The sequence below is a fragment of the Carassius gibelio genome, chromosome A1, assembly GCF_023724105.1.
Source record: "Carassius gibelio isolate Cgi1373 ecotype wild population from Czech Republic chromosome A1, carGib1.2-hapl.c, whole genome shotgun sequence".
Lineage (NCBI taxonomy): Eukaryota > Metazoa > Chordata > Actinopteri > Cypriniformes > Cyprinidae > Carassius > Carassius gibelio.
This window is the reverse complement of record NC_068371.1, coordinates 27656479-27669859: the sequence shown is the minus strand read 5'-3', so window position 1 is coordinate 27669859 and position 13381 is coordinate 27656479. Positions and strand designations below refer to the sequence as shown.

General features: G+C 38.2%; 1 protein-coding gene across 1 annotated transcript in view; it reads left to right on the top strand.

Annotated features, from left to right (window-relative positions):
• The window catches only part of ctnna2 (catenin (cadherin-associated protein), alpha 2), a 355646-nt gene extending 342605 nt beyond the window's left edge, over positions 1 to 13041 (top strand). Inside the window, exons 13-18 of the mRNA XM_052602746.1 lie at positions 8 to 159; positions 3686 to 3799; positions 6726 to 6907; positions 7493 to 7598; positions 11405 to 11539; positions 12087 to 13041. Coding sequence (XP_052458706.1) covers positions 8 to 159; positions 3686 to 3799; positions 6726 to 6907; positions 7493 to 7598; positions 11405 to 11539; positions 12087 to 12374 — 977 coding nt within the window. The 3' untranslated portion in view covers positions 12375 to 13041. The remainder of the gene's footprint in view (positions 1 to 7; positions 160 to 3685; positions 3800 to 6725; positions 6908 to 7492; positions 7599 to 11404; positions 11540 to 12086) is intronic.
• Positions 13042 to 13381: the final 340 nt, after the last annotated feature.

Here is a 13381-nt window from a genome sequence, read left to right as displayed (position 1 = left end):
TTACCAGTGATGCCACGCTTTGCAGAACAGGTTGAGGTCGCCATCGAGGCTCTTAGCACCAGCCCCCCACAGCCATTTGAAGAGAACGAGTTCATTGACGCCTCTCGTCTCGTTTATGATGGCGTGCGTGACATCAGGAAAGCAGTTCTTATGATAAGAGTGAGTATCGTACAAGTTAGAGGGCCACACAAGGTCCTTGCCATTCACAAGTGGGGATTTCACTGTGCTTATTGCCCAAGTGGTTTGTGGGATAAATAAAACAACACATTAAACACATTTCATGTGAAAATAATGTTGTGGGTTATGACTTTATCATACAGAGCCAGGGTTTTGAGCTGAGAGGTCCAGAAACATATTCCATTGGATGTGTGGATATATAAAACAAAAATTTTCTTAAAGGGGTCATATAAAGGCGATTTAATTTCTCTTTGGAGTGTTACAAGTATTTGGTGCATAAAGAAGATCTGTAAAGTTGCAATGACTAAAGTCTCAAATCCAAAGAGATATTATGGATAAAAGTTAAGAGTCAACCACGCCCTCTAAAAATGTCTACCTCACGATGTGGGAAGATTTGCACAACGCCACCCAAATGTTCATGCAAAGAAAGGTGTAACTTTTATTATCGCTGTTGCCGCCACCATGTTGTGGAGTCGTTGTGTGTTTTGTTGTGAAAGAGAATCTACTTTGTTTGGTCTTCCAAAAGAGGACAAAACTAGAAATCAGTGGTTACACTGTTCCGGAACAGTTCAACCTAAATATTCAGATGTGTACAACACATTTTACGGTGGATGAGGACTGTTTCCTGTGAGAGTAGCCTACAATGCCAGTGTCTGTTTCTATAAAGTGGTGTAGATCCAGTCTGGTGCTTCTGACTCACAGTCTGTAAGTATGTTTTCAAATGTAAAGGATATGCCACTGATGATTCAGATGTGAGTTTTGAGCAGTGTAGAGTAACGCTTGTTGTTTATTATTTCTCCGATCACAAATTACGCGGCACGATACACAACGCAACACTTAAAAAGACTGTATAAGTAATTATAATCAGTAATAATGTCCCCACTGGATGCAACAAATGCCTTGTTTGTAATGTTTTTATTTTTATTTTTTTGGCTTGTTGCACCGGGACACATGATGAGGGGCGTAACATTTCCGTTACACGCTTGAGGTATTCGGCCAATCACAACACACTAGATAACTGACCAAGCAGTACACACCTTGCTTTTCAGAATGATGAGCTTTGTAAAAATCGATGCTTTTCAGAAAGGAGGGGCATAGAGAAGAAACAATAATATACATTATGTGGAAAACATTGTGTGTTTTGAAGCTTAAACTGTATAAGCTCATTACACCAAATTATGTTCTTTTTAGCAATGTCACATGACCCCTTTAAATTCATCACATTTCTAGAAAAACTATTATTATATATAGTGAACATTAACTAATTGACTGTTAAGCGTTATGTAATCAAACTCTTTTGATGCCAGGGACCCCTAAATATGAGGATCCAGTGTAAAGGACCATTCATATGCTGTGAAAAAGTAGTGGGAGCGATATTATAAAGAAAACACATTTCAAAAACTAAATAATTGGCTTTTATTTTGTCACTGTAATAAAGCCAAAGCATCTTATTAAAATATAATCTTGAGAGTATTTACTTGGAAGTAAAAATGTTTCTCTTCAGGTTAATAACAAAATACCCCTAAAAAGAATCATTTTGTAATTTTATCCCCCCTTACGGGGTTTCTTAACCCCAGTTTGAAAACCCCTGATGTAATGTAGTAATGTACATGTTATTAAAGTTGATGTTATTGCGGGTGTGTAACGTTTGATATAGAAGATAACAAGTAGATGCACTAGATTATGAATTAATGCTACACGTTATTACATTATTATTTATGTGGTATTCAGCATGTCCTTGGTATACAATAAGAATATGTTATTTTTTATGCCTTTGTCTGTTGTGTATATTTACCAAGACTGTGAATGTTTTTGGTTCAGTATGACTAACAAACACTGGTCTTTTTGTTGCAAAAATACATTTTTTTTTTCTTTTTAAGATGGACACTTTCTCCGTGGGGATATCAAGCAATATTGAACAGTGTGTTGTCAGTAAATAATGTCAAGCTGAGCTTGGAGTAAGCTTGGAACAGAGTTGTAGATAATTGTAAATAGAGATCCTACTTATTTTTTCTTGTTTATTGATTCTTCAAACCACCCCCCCCCCACCCCAAAAAATGAATCGCAAAGATAAATCATACAGAGTGTATATGCTTTCCGCTGCCTAGAAAAGCCATTGCAATCACCATGTGATAGTGACTGCTTTTAAGGTTTGAAAATAGTACTGTTCCCAATGTATAAGTGAAATGAAAATTCCACAGTTATTTGTAAGGACTGTATCCTGCTAATCGAATCAAGATGGGTTTGTGCACAAATATACACTCCTACATTTATGTCTCCGTGAAATCTCTATCCACTGGGATGTCCATTAAAACATGTAACAAAGAAGACTTTGCCAGTTTGGGGTAAGTTACTTAGCTGATTCGAGCTATAGTATATCTCAATCGATAGTTTGTACCACTGCCACTTAGAGTGTCTAAAACAGTGGTGGCTGTCAAGATACACTATCTTTTCTTTGTCTCCAATTTGCTCATTAGGCAGTTGGTGGGACCGATGTTGAAACTACTGGTAGGCTGAATACAAGAAAACAGATCCACATCTTAATACCGAAAAACCTAGAGGCCTTTCCCCCTTCTCATATTGTTTGATCCCACTTTAAGAGGGAACGTCTTTTTATATTACTCACAAGAAAGCCAAAAGGGAATTGAAGAACAATGATGCAAGTCACTTGTAACTCAAACTGTGGGACGAATGAATTATTTAGTGAGATTTGACTGGTTTAATGGTTGACACGTCTTTATGTTGGATCAGAGGACTTTTGCCCCTCATTGTGTGGCAACGCACAGCTGCCCGTGATGTCTGCCAAATGTTGTGTCCCAAATTGTTACCAAACTGGAGCTCTAGGACAAAGGACATCGGCACTTTACCAGAGTAATTTTAAAATATAGATGTATAGTTTAAACAAGCAAAAAAGGTTGTTGACGACAGAAACCCCCAAGTTAAAGGAGTAGTTCATTTCCAGAATGAAAAATCTGTCATCATTTACTCACCCGCCACTTTTTTTTTTCCTTAGATATTTTGAAAAAAATTGGTATCCGAACAGTTGTTGAGCACAATTAGAGACTTTGATATAAAAAAATAAAAAAAAAAACATTTAAGTCCATGGTGCTCATCAACTTTTCAGATACCAACAGAAAAAAAAAAAAAAACCTCTTACAGGTTTGGAACAGGTGTAGGGTGAATAAATGAAGACAGAATTTTAATTCTGGAAGTTAACTACTCCTTTAATGTCTCTCCAGACCAGTTTTGAAATTGAAAGTAAAAATGAAATTTAGGATACTTTAAAAGGAATATCTCACTTAAAAATTAATCATTCACTGTACTCCTTCTGTCATCCCAAACCTTGTATGTGCAAAACCTTTATTTTAAACAGCATACTGATTGATCTTTTCCAACAAATAATATATATATTTTTTTTTTTTTTTATTCCATCAAGTATTTATTTTTCTTAATGAAACACCACAAAGGTGTGACAATAATGGTCTCTCTCTCTCTCTCTCTCTTCCAGACTCCAGAAGAATTGGAAGATGATTCTGATTTTGAGCAAGAAGACTATGATGCCCGTAGCCGCACCAGCGTCCAGACAGAAGATGACCAACTTATTGCTGGACAGAGCGCAAGGGTGAGTGACTCCTACATGACACATGAACCTCTTCTGTTCCTACTGCCATTTCCAGCAGGTCTACTTTCACAATACAAAACACTTATCACTCCACTGAGTGTACATCTAGTGTCAGAATAACAAGAGGGCCAGTCACTCAAGTGCATGCACACAACAAAGTGTCTTTCACTTCTTCGACAATGAAACATTATTTAGCCTCTGCTGCAATACTCAACTGCAGATACAAAATATAAAACACACATCCTGTGATGATTGCACTTTACAGTTCTGTCACATGGCATCTAACATAGTATATATATTTTTTTTCAATATTTATCATAGCAGGGGAGCAGACACATATGCTCAAGTCCTCCATATATGAACATTTTTGGTCCCAGTTTAATAAAAACTCTCAGAATAGACTGTACATATAATATACATATACATATGAATTTTTTAAAGCCTATTGAACTTTCTACGTAAGGGCATTTAAGACATGTATTCTCTCAATGCAAAAACACAGATTCTAAGGGAGCACAACAAGCATCCTTGTTAAGTATAAAAAGGAAATCTTATAATACACATGCAAGATGGTGGACGAAGCAAGAGAAATGTAATTTGTATTTCTTCACTACAGCAAGGAAGAAAAGAAGTATAATGAAAAGGCATTTTTAACATGTCCGTTTAGTTAGCAACATGCTAACAGCTAATTTTGTGTAAATAAATTGTTAGTCGAATCTACATTGCACATCAAATTGCTCACGATCATGTTGCTGCCACTGTACAGTAGAATGTCCGATCACTTATAAATTTCCATTGTGGAATGTAGGTTTTGAAACAAGGACTAGATATATAAGCTTCAATATGAAACATAGCAGGGGAGCATGCACTGGTCCTAGTTTCATAAGCTCTCTGAAGAGACTGTATAGTAGTAAAATATGACTACAAATTAGACTTTTGGCAATGTCACCCCCTTAGTGTGCCTACCTGTGTCAGCCGGCATTTGAAGAGTTTAATTGGGGTTTGAGGCTTAATCCACATTAGTGTATGTGTGAATAGTGAGACATTACAAGAAAATCAGTATATTGCTTAGGAGACATTACAAAAATATCAGTATGTAGCCAAGGAGTACCACTGACTTTCACACGCAAATACACACCATCACTCAGCTTGATATCAATTACTCTTGAGAAGAAATTATCTTCCACGAATGAGAGGAAATGATCATTTGTATAGGAAGAGAGAAAAAAAAATGATAGTGGATTTTATTTTTCAGTTCAGTGGAGTTCATGTAGCATCTTATGCATAGATGCTGAATGTTACTTTGAATGAATGTGTTTTTGCAAATCAAATGTGCATCACTACTGTTATATTCATATAGTCTTTGACTAAGTTTTATGGATTTTGAGTTCTCATAAGAGAAATAAGAGCAGCCATTTGTTCGCACTTTCAGACAGACATGTAGAAAACACTGCTCTATCTCTTAGCTCCATGATAGGATAACATTGCTGATAGGTCAGCCATAAAATTGAACTACAGTATCTAGGCCACTTTATTTCAAATGAGAAAAATTAAAAAGCATTTCTGAGGGATTTCTAATCCAGAAGTGTGCACACGTACACGTGCAGACGTTCAGCACACAATATGAGTGTGTTGAATGAATCGGCACCAGTGCGTATGGGGAAGGATTTGTTGGAGCATTAAGCTGCTTGCACTCTCTCTTGTTATCGTTTAGCAGCCAAAGAGATTTGGGATAAGTGAATTCTAAGCAAGGCTAAAGGAAGAAATGTGCTCTCTCCCTTCTATTTATCGTCCATCCATAAATCCGATCCAGTTTTAGGATCAGAGGAGCTGGGATTAACCAAGCAGCAGCTCATTAATGCCGATTGGCTGCTTCAAATGTATTTAAGGAGCTGATTGGCTCTTTGGATGGGTATATTTCAGACTGGATCCACAAGTGTTAAAACAGTGTGGTAATCACTTCCAAGCTAAAACGAGACTTGGAATTTAAAGAATTTAAATTTGAACGTTAAATGAGCTTTAGTCATAACCAAGGAACCATTTACAACATAATACTTTCAACCGCTTTTTCAGAAGCCATCACACAGTTATATGGGACATTTGCCATTAAAAAAAAAAAAAATGCTTTTGCTTATATTTTTTTCCCGGACACAGACACTGTTGCAACAACCCCTCCATTTGAAATGGCCAGAAGTGCACCCTATCTGAAAAAATAAATCATTTTCATCTTTTAATCACATTTTCTCTGAGGACTTCTTTTCTTTTTAGTGTGTAATTGCTTGTTAAATAAACAAGCAAAAAGCTACAAATCTTAAATGAGCAGCTGGCTCTTAATTAGCTCTTATGTTATGACATCCTTTGGCTATGATGGCGAATCTCCACTAAATTCAGACAAAACTGCGGAAAAGATCACCTCTGCGAAACCTATCTTTCTCAGTAATCACCCACTTGATGGCATCCAGAGTCCCCTGCTTTGGTTTGGTCCGTCCGCTCTGACAGAATGTTGAACAAATGCATAATTCATTGACTGGTGTAAGAAGTGAGGTAATTATACATTTATCTCACAAATAATACTGCGCCTTAACAGTGCCTGTGACCTTGCAGATAGATTAATGCCCTTTCAGACTGGCTCAGAATCGCTACAGAGCAAGAATTTATTCCTTGACAAGGAGAGGGGGAAAGAAAAGAGGATGGATTTTCTCTTTATGAGCATGAGATGTCAGGGGGTTCCAGAAGGTCTTATGATTAAGTGTTAATTTTCAAAACCTTATACAGAGGCATTTCACTGGGGTTAAACCAAGTCAAACTAAATGGAGGGTACTTTCTTTTCAAACTTTTAACCAGAAACAAGGGCATGTGTTGCAAAAAAACTTTTACGACGTGTCTAACTGATCTTTATCTTGTGTCTTATCACTACCCCCCATAGGCTATCATGGCTCAGCTGCCTCAGGAAGAGAAGGCCAAGATTGCCGAACAGGTGGAGAGCTTCAGGCAGGAAAAGAGCAAGCTGGACGCAGAGGTCGCCAAGTGGGACGACAATGGAAACGACATCATCGTGCTGGCCAAACAGATGTGTATGATCATGATGGAGATGACTGACTTCACTAGGTACATCCATCCACGTCAATGAGAATTCTGCAAACATTTAGATAGATGATAATATAAATTCAGAGGGTTCTTGTATCAGCCTTAAGGGGTCTTTTTCATGAGAACTTACATATTCATTATTCTAATAGTTGTTTTGCTCCACACTCTCTTTCCCTTTTGCACTTTATTTTACAGTACGTGTACTTTCATGCACTTATAGTGTACTTACAGTGTATATATCTAAGAACGTTCTGGTAATACAAGGTAACTACATGGGGTAGGGTTAGGTTTAGTGGTAGGTTCAGGGTTAGTACCTAGTTATTACATAGTTATTGTAATTACTATAATAAGTACATAGTATGTACATGAGGAGCAGGACTGTAAAATAAAGTGCTACCAATATTTTGCTACTAATATGTTCCTTTAAAGAACTAATATGGATTTTTCTGATAGTGTAGCTGATTGTGTTTCTTTGGTTTCTTCTGATTTGGGAATTGCTACCATACTGTATGTTGGGAAGTTGCTTGCTTTCTGTACAGCTTGCACTCTGCCCATTTTGAGGAATCAGCTAACAGAGTAACAATCTGGGTTTTTGTGCTACTGCAGAGGCAAAGGTCCTCTGAAGAATTCCTCTGATGTGATCAATGCTGCAAAGAAAATCGCAGAAGCCGGATCCAGAATGGACAAGCTTGCCCGTGCCGTGGCTGACCAGGTCAGAATACCCCCTTTTCCCATTTGTGTCTCAATGAAGATGTGAGATCAAAGCCCTGGTTTGTGTGTAAAATAATGAGCTCCTATGAGGTGTTGAATTTATTATTAGTTGAGCAACATCTTCAGAACCTGCTGACTGACACTTTTCAACAGTTAATCAATTCTACTACTTTTAAATAAAAGAAAGGCTAAGGGTGCGTCACTATGCATGTGTTGATGGCAGCTATATCATGCACCATCTGGTTTATTCCTTGTATGTAGTGCACTTTCATGTTCTCATATGCACTTCTTTTTCTCTTTTTTGCCAAGTCAAACTTTTGCCCATAATTAAGTAACCATATGGGGAAGATGTTTAAATATTTTTGTTCCAGATCATCTGCAGAGGCTTGGTTGTGAAATATGGCCTTCCGTTAAAAATGAGAGAAACTTGAAATTGTTGGAAAGGATACAAACTGTCTACCAGCCTGCCCATTTGGGTGAGAAGATAAACTTGTCAATGAGGCTGAAAGACTCACAGAGTTGTTTGTGATTTTAGTCAAAGGCAAAATGTTGACTTCTGACTGACTGGTAAAAGCAGGTAAGACATCAGCTTTGTTCCTGTCCAACTGACAGGCTAGGTATTGTGTGCTGACAAGTTTAGACTTCTGTCTTTGGTATACAACATGGATGTAATGAGAGCACATGCCAAGAACATGACAGGGAATAAGAAGGATACAAAAAGATTTCAAAGGCTTTATCAATGTCTAGAAGCACCGTGAAGTCTATTATTTAGAAGTGGAAGTTATGTGTTACAACACAGACCCTCCCTGGATCCAAAGATTGCTCCAAACTGAATGAAAGTGCCAGTAGGAAACTGGTCAGAGAGGCTACCAAGAGGACTGCTGCAATTCTTGAATTTAAGACAAAGAGTGGTCATTGTGTGCATGTGACAACAATATCACTAATTCTCCACAAATGTGGCAAATTAAAATGTGGCCTTAAGAAATGCATTCACGAATGAGCTTTGCCAAAAAAATCCATTCCTAAAGTAAAACATGGTGGTGGTAATATCCTGTTATGGGGTGTTTCTCTGCAGCAGGGACTGGAGCACTTGGACGGTGGTAAAATTCCATCAACTTTTTAAGGAAAATCTGCTGCCCTCTGCCAGAAAGTTGTCTATGGGAAGAAGATTTACCTTCCAACATGACAATGAACGAAAGCACACAGAAAAACTGACCTCACTGTGGTCGAAGCAGAAAAAGATGAATGTCCTTACATGGCCTAGTCAGAGCTCAGACTGAAACCCCACTGAAAATCTTTGGAATTACTTGTAGACTGCAGTCCACAAACACTGGCCATCAATTTTAACTGAACTTGAGCAGTTCTGCAAAGAAGAGTGGGCAAATATTGCAAAGCCTAGATGTGCAAAGTTACTAGAGACAAATCCCAACCGACTAAAGGCTGTCATTAAAGCAGAAGGTGGATCAACAAAATACTGACACAAGGGGGTGATGCTTTTTGCAACTTCAGGCTGCAATATGTGATTATTTTAAAGGGGGTGATTCTTTTCTGTACCCAACTGTAACAGGAATTACCCTTTTGTTGTCATCAACACTGGAAGACTGATCAGAAAGATACAAGAAGCCTGAAACCTGCTGTGTCACCACTGGCCAGACCTCATGCTGTTTTTGTTGTTTTCTGGCCGTATTTCTTTTCCCTTAGATAAAGGGAAAAGAGTGAGGGGGAACCTGATCACATTGCTGATCAGAGTGTAATCCGAGTGTACAAGCACATCTGAGACTGCCAGACTGTTCCTGCTTTCCAAAACAGAACACCCCTCCCTTCAGGCCATTGTGTCCCGCCCATAGCAGCAATCCATGCTCTCCACTGCCACACGTTGTGTTTATTGGGTAGTTTGAACAGGTGGCTTGACTTGTCCCTTATCAAACCATTTTCCCACTAACACGGTATTTACAACTAATGGCCATCTGGGGTTCTCTGGGCTTATCAAGGGACTGTATTCATTTCAGAAAGAATCTCCGAGTAGGCGGTGCAAAACAGAACCAGGTGCTCAATAATCAAGCTGTCAGTACTGGAAAAGATAAAAACAATTCAGAAACAACAGCCATCATAGGATACAGTATGCATCATTTACTGTACGTAAAGCTTTGAATGTTTTGGTGCACAACAAGTTAAATGTATAATGGTCGAATAATGTAAAGCTGTGGTTGTCAAACACAATGCTAATTATAACTAATCATATAACAGTTAAAACTGACTTTAAAATGAATAGCATAATGCTTCATATACATACAACTGAATATATTTTGGTGAAAATGTATGTCTAGTTTGGTTATGTTCCACAAAACCACTGATTAAATACTATGGATGCAACTTAAAAGAAAATGCGAACATGACTGCTGCAGTTCAGCTGGTATTAATATATTGGAGATATTTTAAAAGCAGTTTTGTTATAGAGGACTGCCTGGCTGGGCCACAGTGGAGTTTGTGTGATCATGACAGCAGTCAGCCCTCCTCAGAATTGCATGCAAGCAAGCTCCTGTAACTGCTGCACTTGACACAGCAGACCTAAAGCTGCTGGGCCCTGGAGGCGAGAAAAAAGGGTTCTATATTTCTCCATTTCCCCGTTGCCATCTTCCGGCACAGCGAGAGGTTGCCTCCTGAAGAGAGACACTCGATCTCTAAACACTAAGGACGTTACAGATTCTCAGCCGTGTCAAAGATAAAGCAGCTTCAACAGTTATTAAATGTGTCTCATCAGTCTTTTTCACTCAAAGTTCATGTGACGCTAAGGGAGAAAAAATTGGAACCAACTATTTAACAACTTCTGACAGGTCTTATTACTTTATGCAAAGTCACTGAGTTAACCGCTGTGTTAGAAGTGTGTCAAAGCGGTAATCTTGTCTTGGCATGCGAGGTGCTTTATGTGTAAAATTATTATTTTTCCAAAAAGTCTTAATATTAAATTGAAAGTACTCATCTATGGCTTTGGAAAAAAGCAGTACAGGGGTCGTTCTTACATGTAAATGCACTACACAGAATGAACCTATAGATGGAAAAATAGACAACAGTTTTCTTATTGACAAATCAATTTGATATTGCATTCTTCACATTACAGTTTTGATGTGTTAAATAATAAAACAGATCCAATTTCCAGACAGATATATTTGGAGAATGGGCGTGTGCTTACAAATAGTTATCAATACAGTAACAATCTGTTAAATTATAGAAATAACAGCACATAATGTAAAACTGGTCTGATCTCAGTGCAAAGTTTGTACACATTACCAATTATATTATGCCAAAGTCCTGGTTCATGAATATTAATTAGTTTGTGACTTGAGGAAAGTTACACAACAGCATATAATCATGACCTAATACATATTCATGAGATAAGCAATCGCCGTATCATTACATCAGAAACAGTGCATGCATCTCTCCCCACTAGCTTGCTTCAAAACATTTAAAGGGAACTAAGGTTGTTTTATTTACTGTAATATGGGCTGGTGTCCATTATAAAACGTTTGCTCAAACCCTCAGGGATGAGAAGTACTTTCCATTTCATTGTGCTTGTTTAATGTTGTGCTTTATTTTTATGTGTACAGTGTTCCTATTAACAAAATAAACAACTGTGATGATAACAGGAGATTTACGAATGAGCCTACTTTAGCCAAAATGTTATGATGACTAACCCCTGAGCTAATTTCATCTTCAGTCGTCATCGCTTCACCCTGCTCACCTCACATTTGCTATACACAGTGGATATGTAAAGGTCAAGTGTCTGCTGTGTATTCCCATCTCTTTTAGTGCCCAGACTCAGCCTGTAAGCAGGACTTATTGGCATACCTCCAGAGAATCGCCCTCTACTGCCACCAGCTCAACATCTGCAGCAAGGTCAAGGCTGAGGTGCAGAACCTGGGAGGAGAACTCATTGTTTCAGGGGTAAGGTGATTTTGGGTATACAGATTTTGATCCAATCACAAAGTATGCTTGTTGTACTGTATGTGCTTCAAAAGCTTGATTTCAAACTGACTGAAACAATAATGTCTTTTATAGACATATAAATGTTTTAAAGAGCGGTGACGCTACATTTAATGTTCAATTGATTTCTATTTATACATATGTAAATATGGGAAAACGCAACACAAGCTCCAAAGTACTGATCTGTGAAATAGTATCATGTGAAGACTTTTGACTAATAGAAGATCAATAGGTTGTATTTTATGACATTTTGTATTTATTTTAATTTATTTTGACGTCATATCACGACCATTGCAATGTCTAAAGAAATTTTCATGGTTTTACTTTGACAGAAAAAAAAGAAGCTTATTTATAACTGTGCAATAGTTGCATGCTGTTTCACACTTTATTTATTTATTATTAATGCTGTGAATTAGGACCAAAACAGTGCATTATTATTTATTCCAAACATAGCCATAGCTATCATCAACAGACACTTACTTGAATGTTCTCCTCCCCATTGCTTTAGCTGGACAGCGCTACATCCCTCATCCATGCGGCCAAGAACTTGATGAACGCCGTGGTCCTCACAGTCAAGGCCTCCTATGTGGCTTCCACCAAGTACCAGAAGGTGTACGGCACGGCGGCGGTCAATTCCCCGGTGGTGTCCTGGCGCATGAAGGCCCCGGAGAAGAAACCCCTGGTGAAGAGAGAGAAACCAGAGGAGTGCCAGACCCGTGTCAGGCGAGGCTCGCAGAAGAAACACATCTCCCCCGTCCAAGCCCTCAGCGAATTCAAGGCCATGGACTCCTTTTAACTCCGCACCACAGATGCCCAAAACTCCTCTTCCTTCTCTCTTGATTTCTTCTCCTCTCCTGTTACGGCTTATTTTCTTGGAACTGTATCTTGTCCCATGCAGCGACGTGCGTGCGTGTGTGTGTATGTGCCCAGTAAATGTCTGTGAGTTGGAGGGTTTGGCCACCCATCCTCTTTGAACCAATTTTGGCTGTAAATGAGAAACAAACAAACTCGTGAAGGAAACGTTTACAGTGCAGGCTGCGGTACAATTCATGTGGTGTTCATTCTCACTGACTGGCCATATATACACAGAGATATTAAAGAATATAATCTATGGTACAGTAGTGTCAGCCCGAACCGAGGCAGAAGTGCTGCTTTCCTTCCTAATGATTTTATTATTGTTATTATTATTACTATTTAAAATGAATATGACCCATAGTATTAGGAATGACTTATGTTGAAACAAGTTTCTTCCTTCTTCCCAGTTATTCATATGGTGATCTGATGCACTAGTTTTTGCATTTAAAATCCATTTCTTTAATTATATTACTGTATCACTAACCACGGCAGCCAGGTTGGCTATAGTATTACATTTAGAAAAGGACTAGTTGTGTGGTTTGCTCAGAGAATAGTAGAATCCTGCATACCTTTATAGTCCTGATTCTCTAATAAACCTTGCAACTCTGTGTGTTGATTCAAGTTATTTTCCTAACTGTTCCATTCAGCTTCATGATGGACAACAAGCAACTGTTGCACATGCACCTGATGTACTATATTTGTTGGCACAAACTCATTTTTTTATTAATGAATGGTTCTTACTGTGTGTTTGAGAAGCAAGATCTATTAAGCTCATATCCGTCAACAAACAAGTTTTGTGTTTGCCACACGCTATGTTCTGAAATTGCTTCTCTGTGTCCGTAAACATTTTGGGTAAATGAGGTGATCACAAATAAAAGTTTGTTGTTAGTGGGTAACTTTGAGATTAAAAATAAGCACCGGGTTTAATTATTCAGTCTGCATGAATAC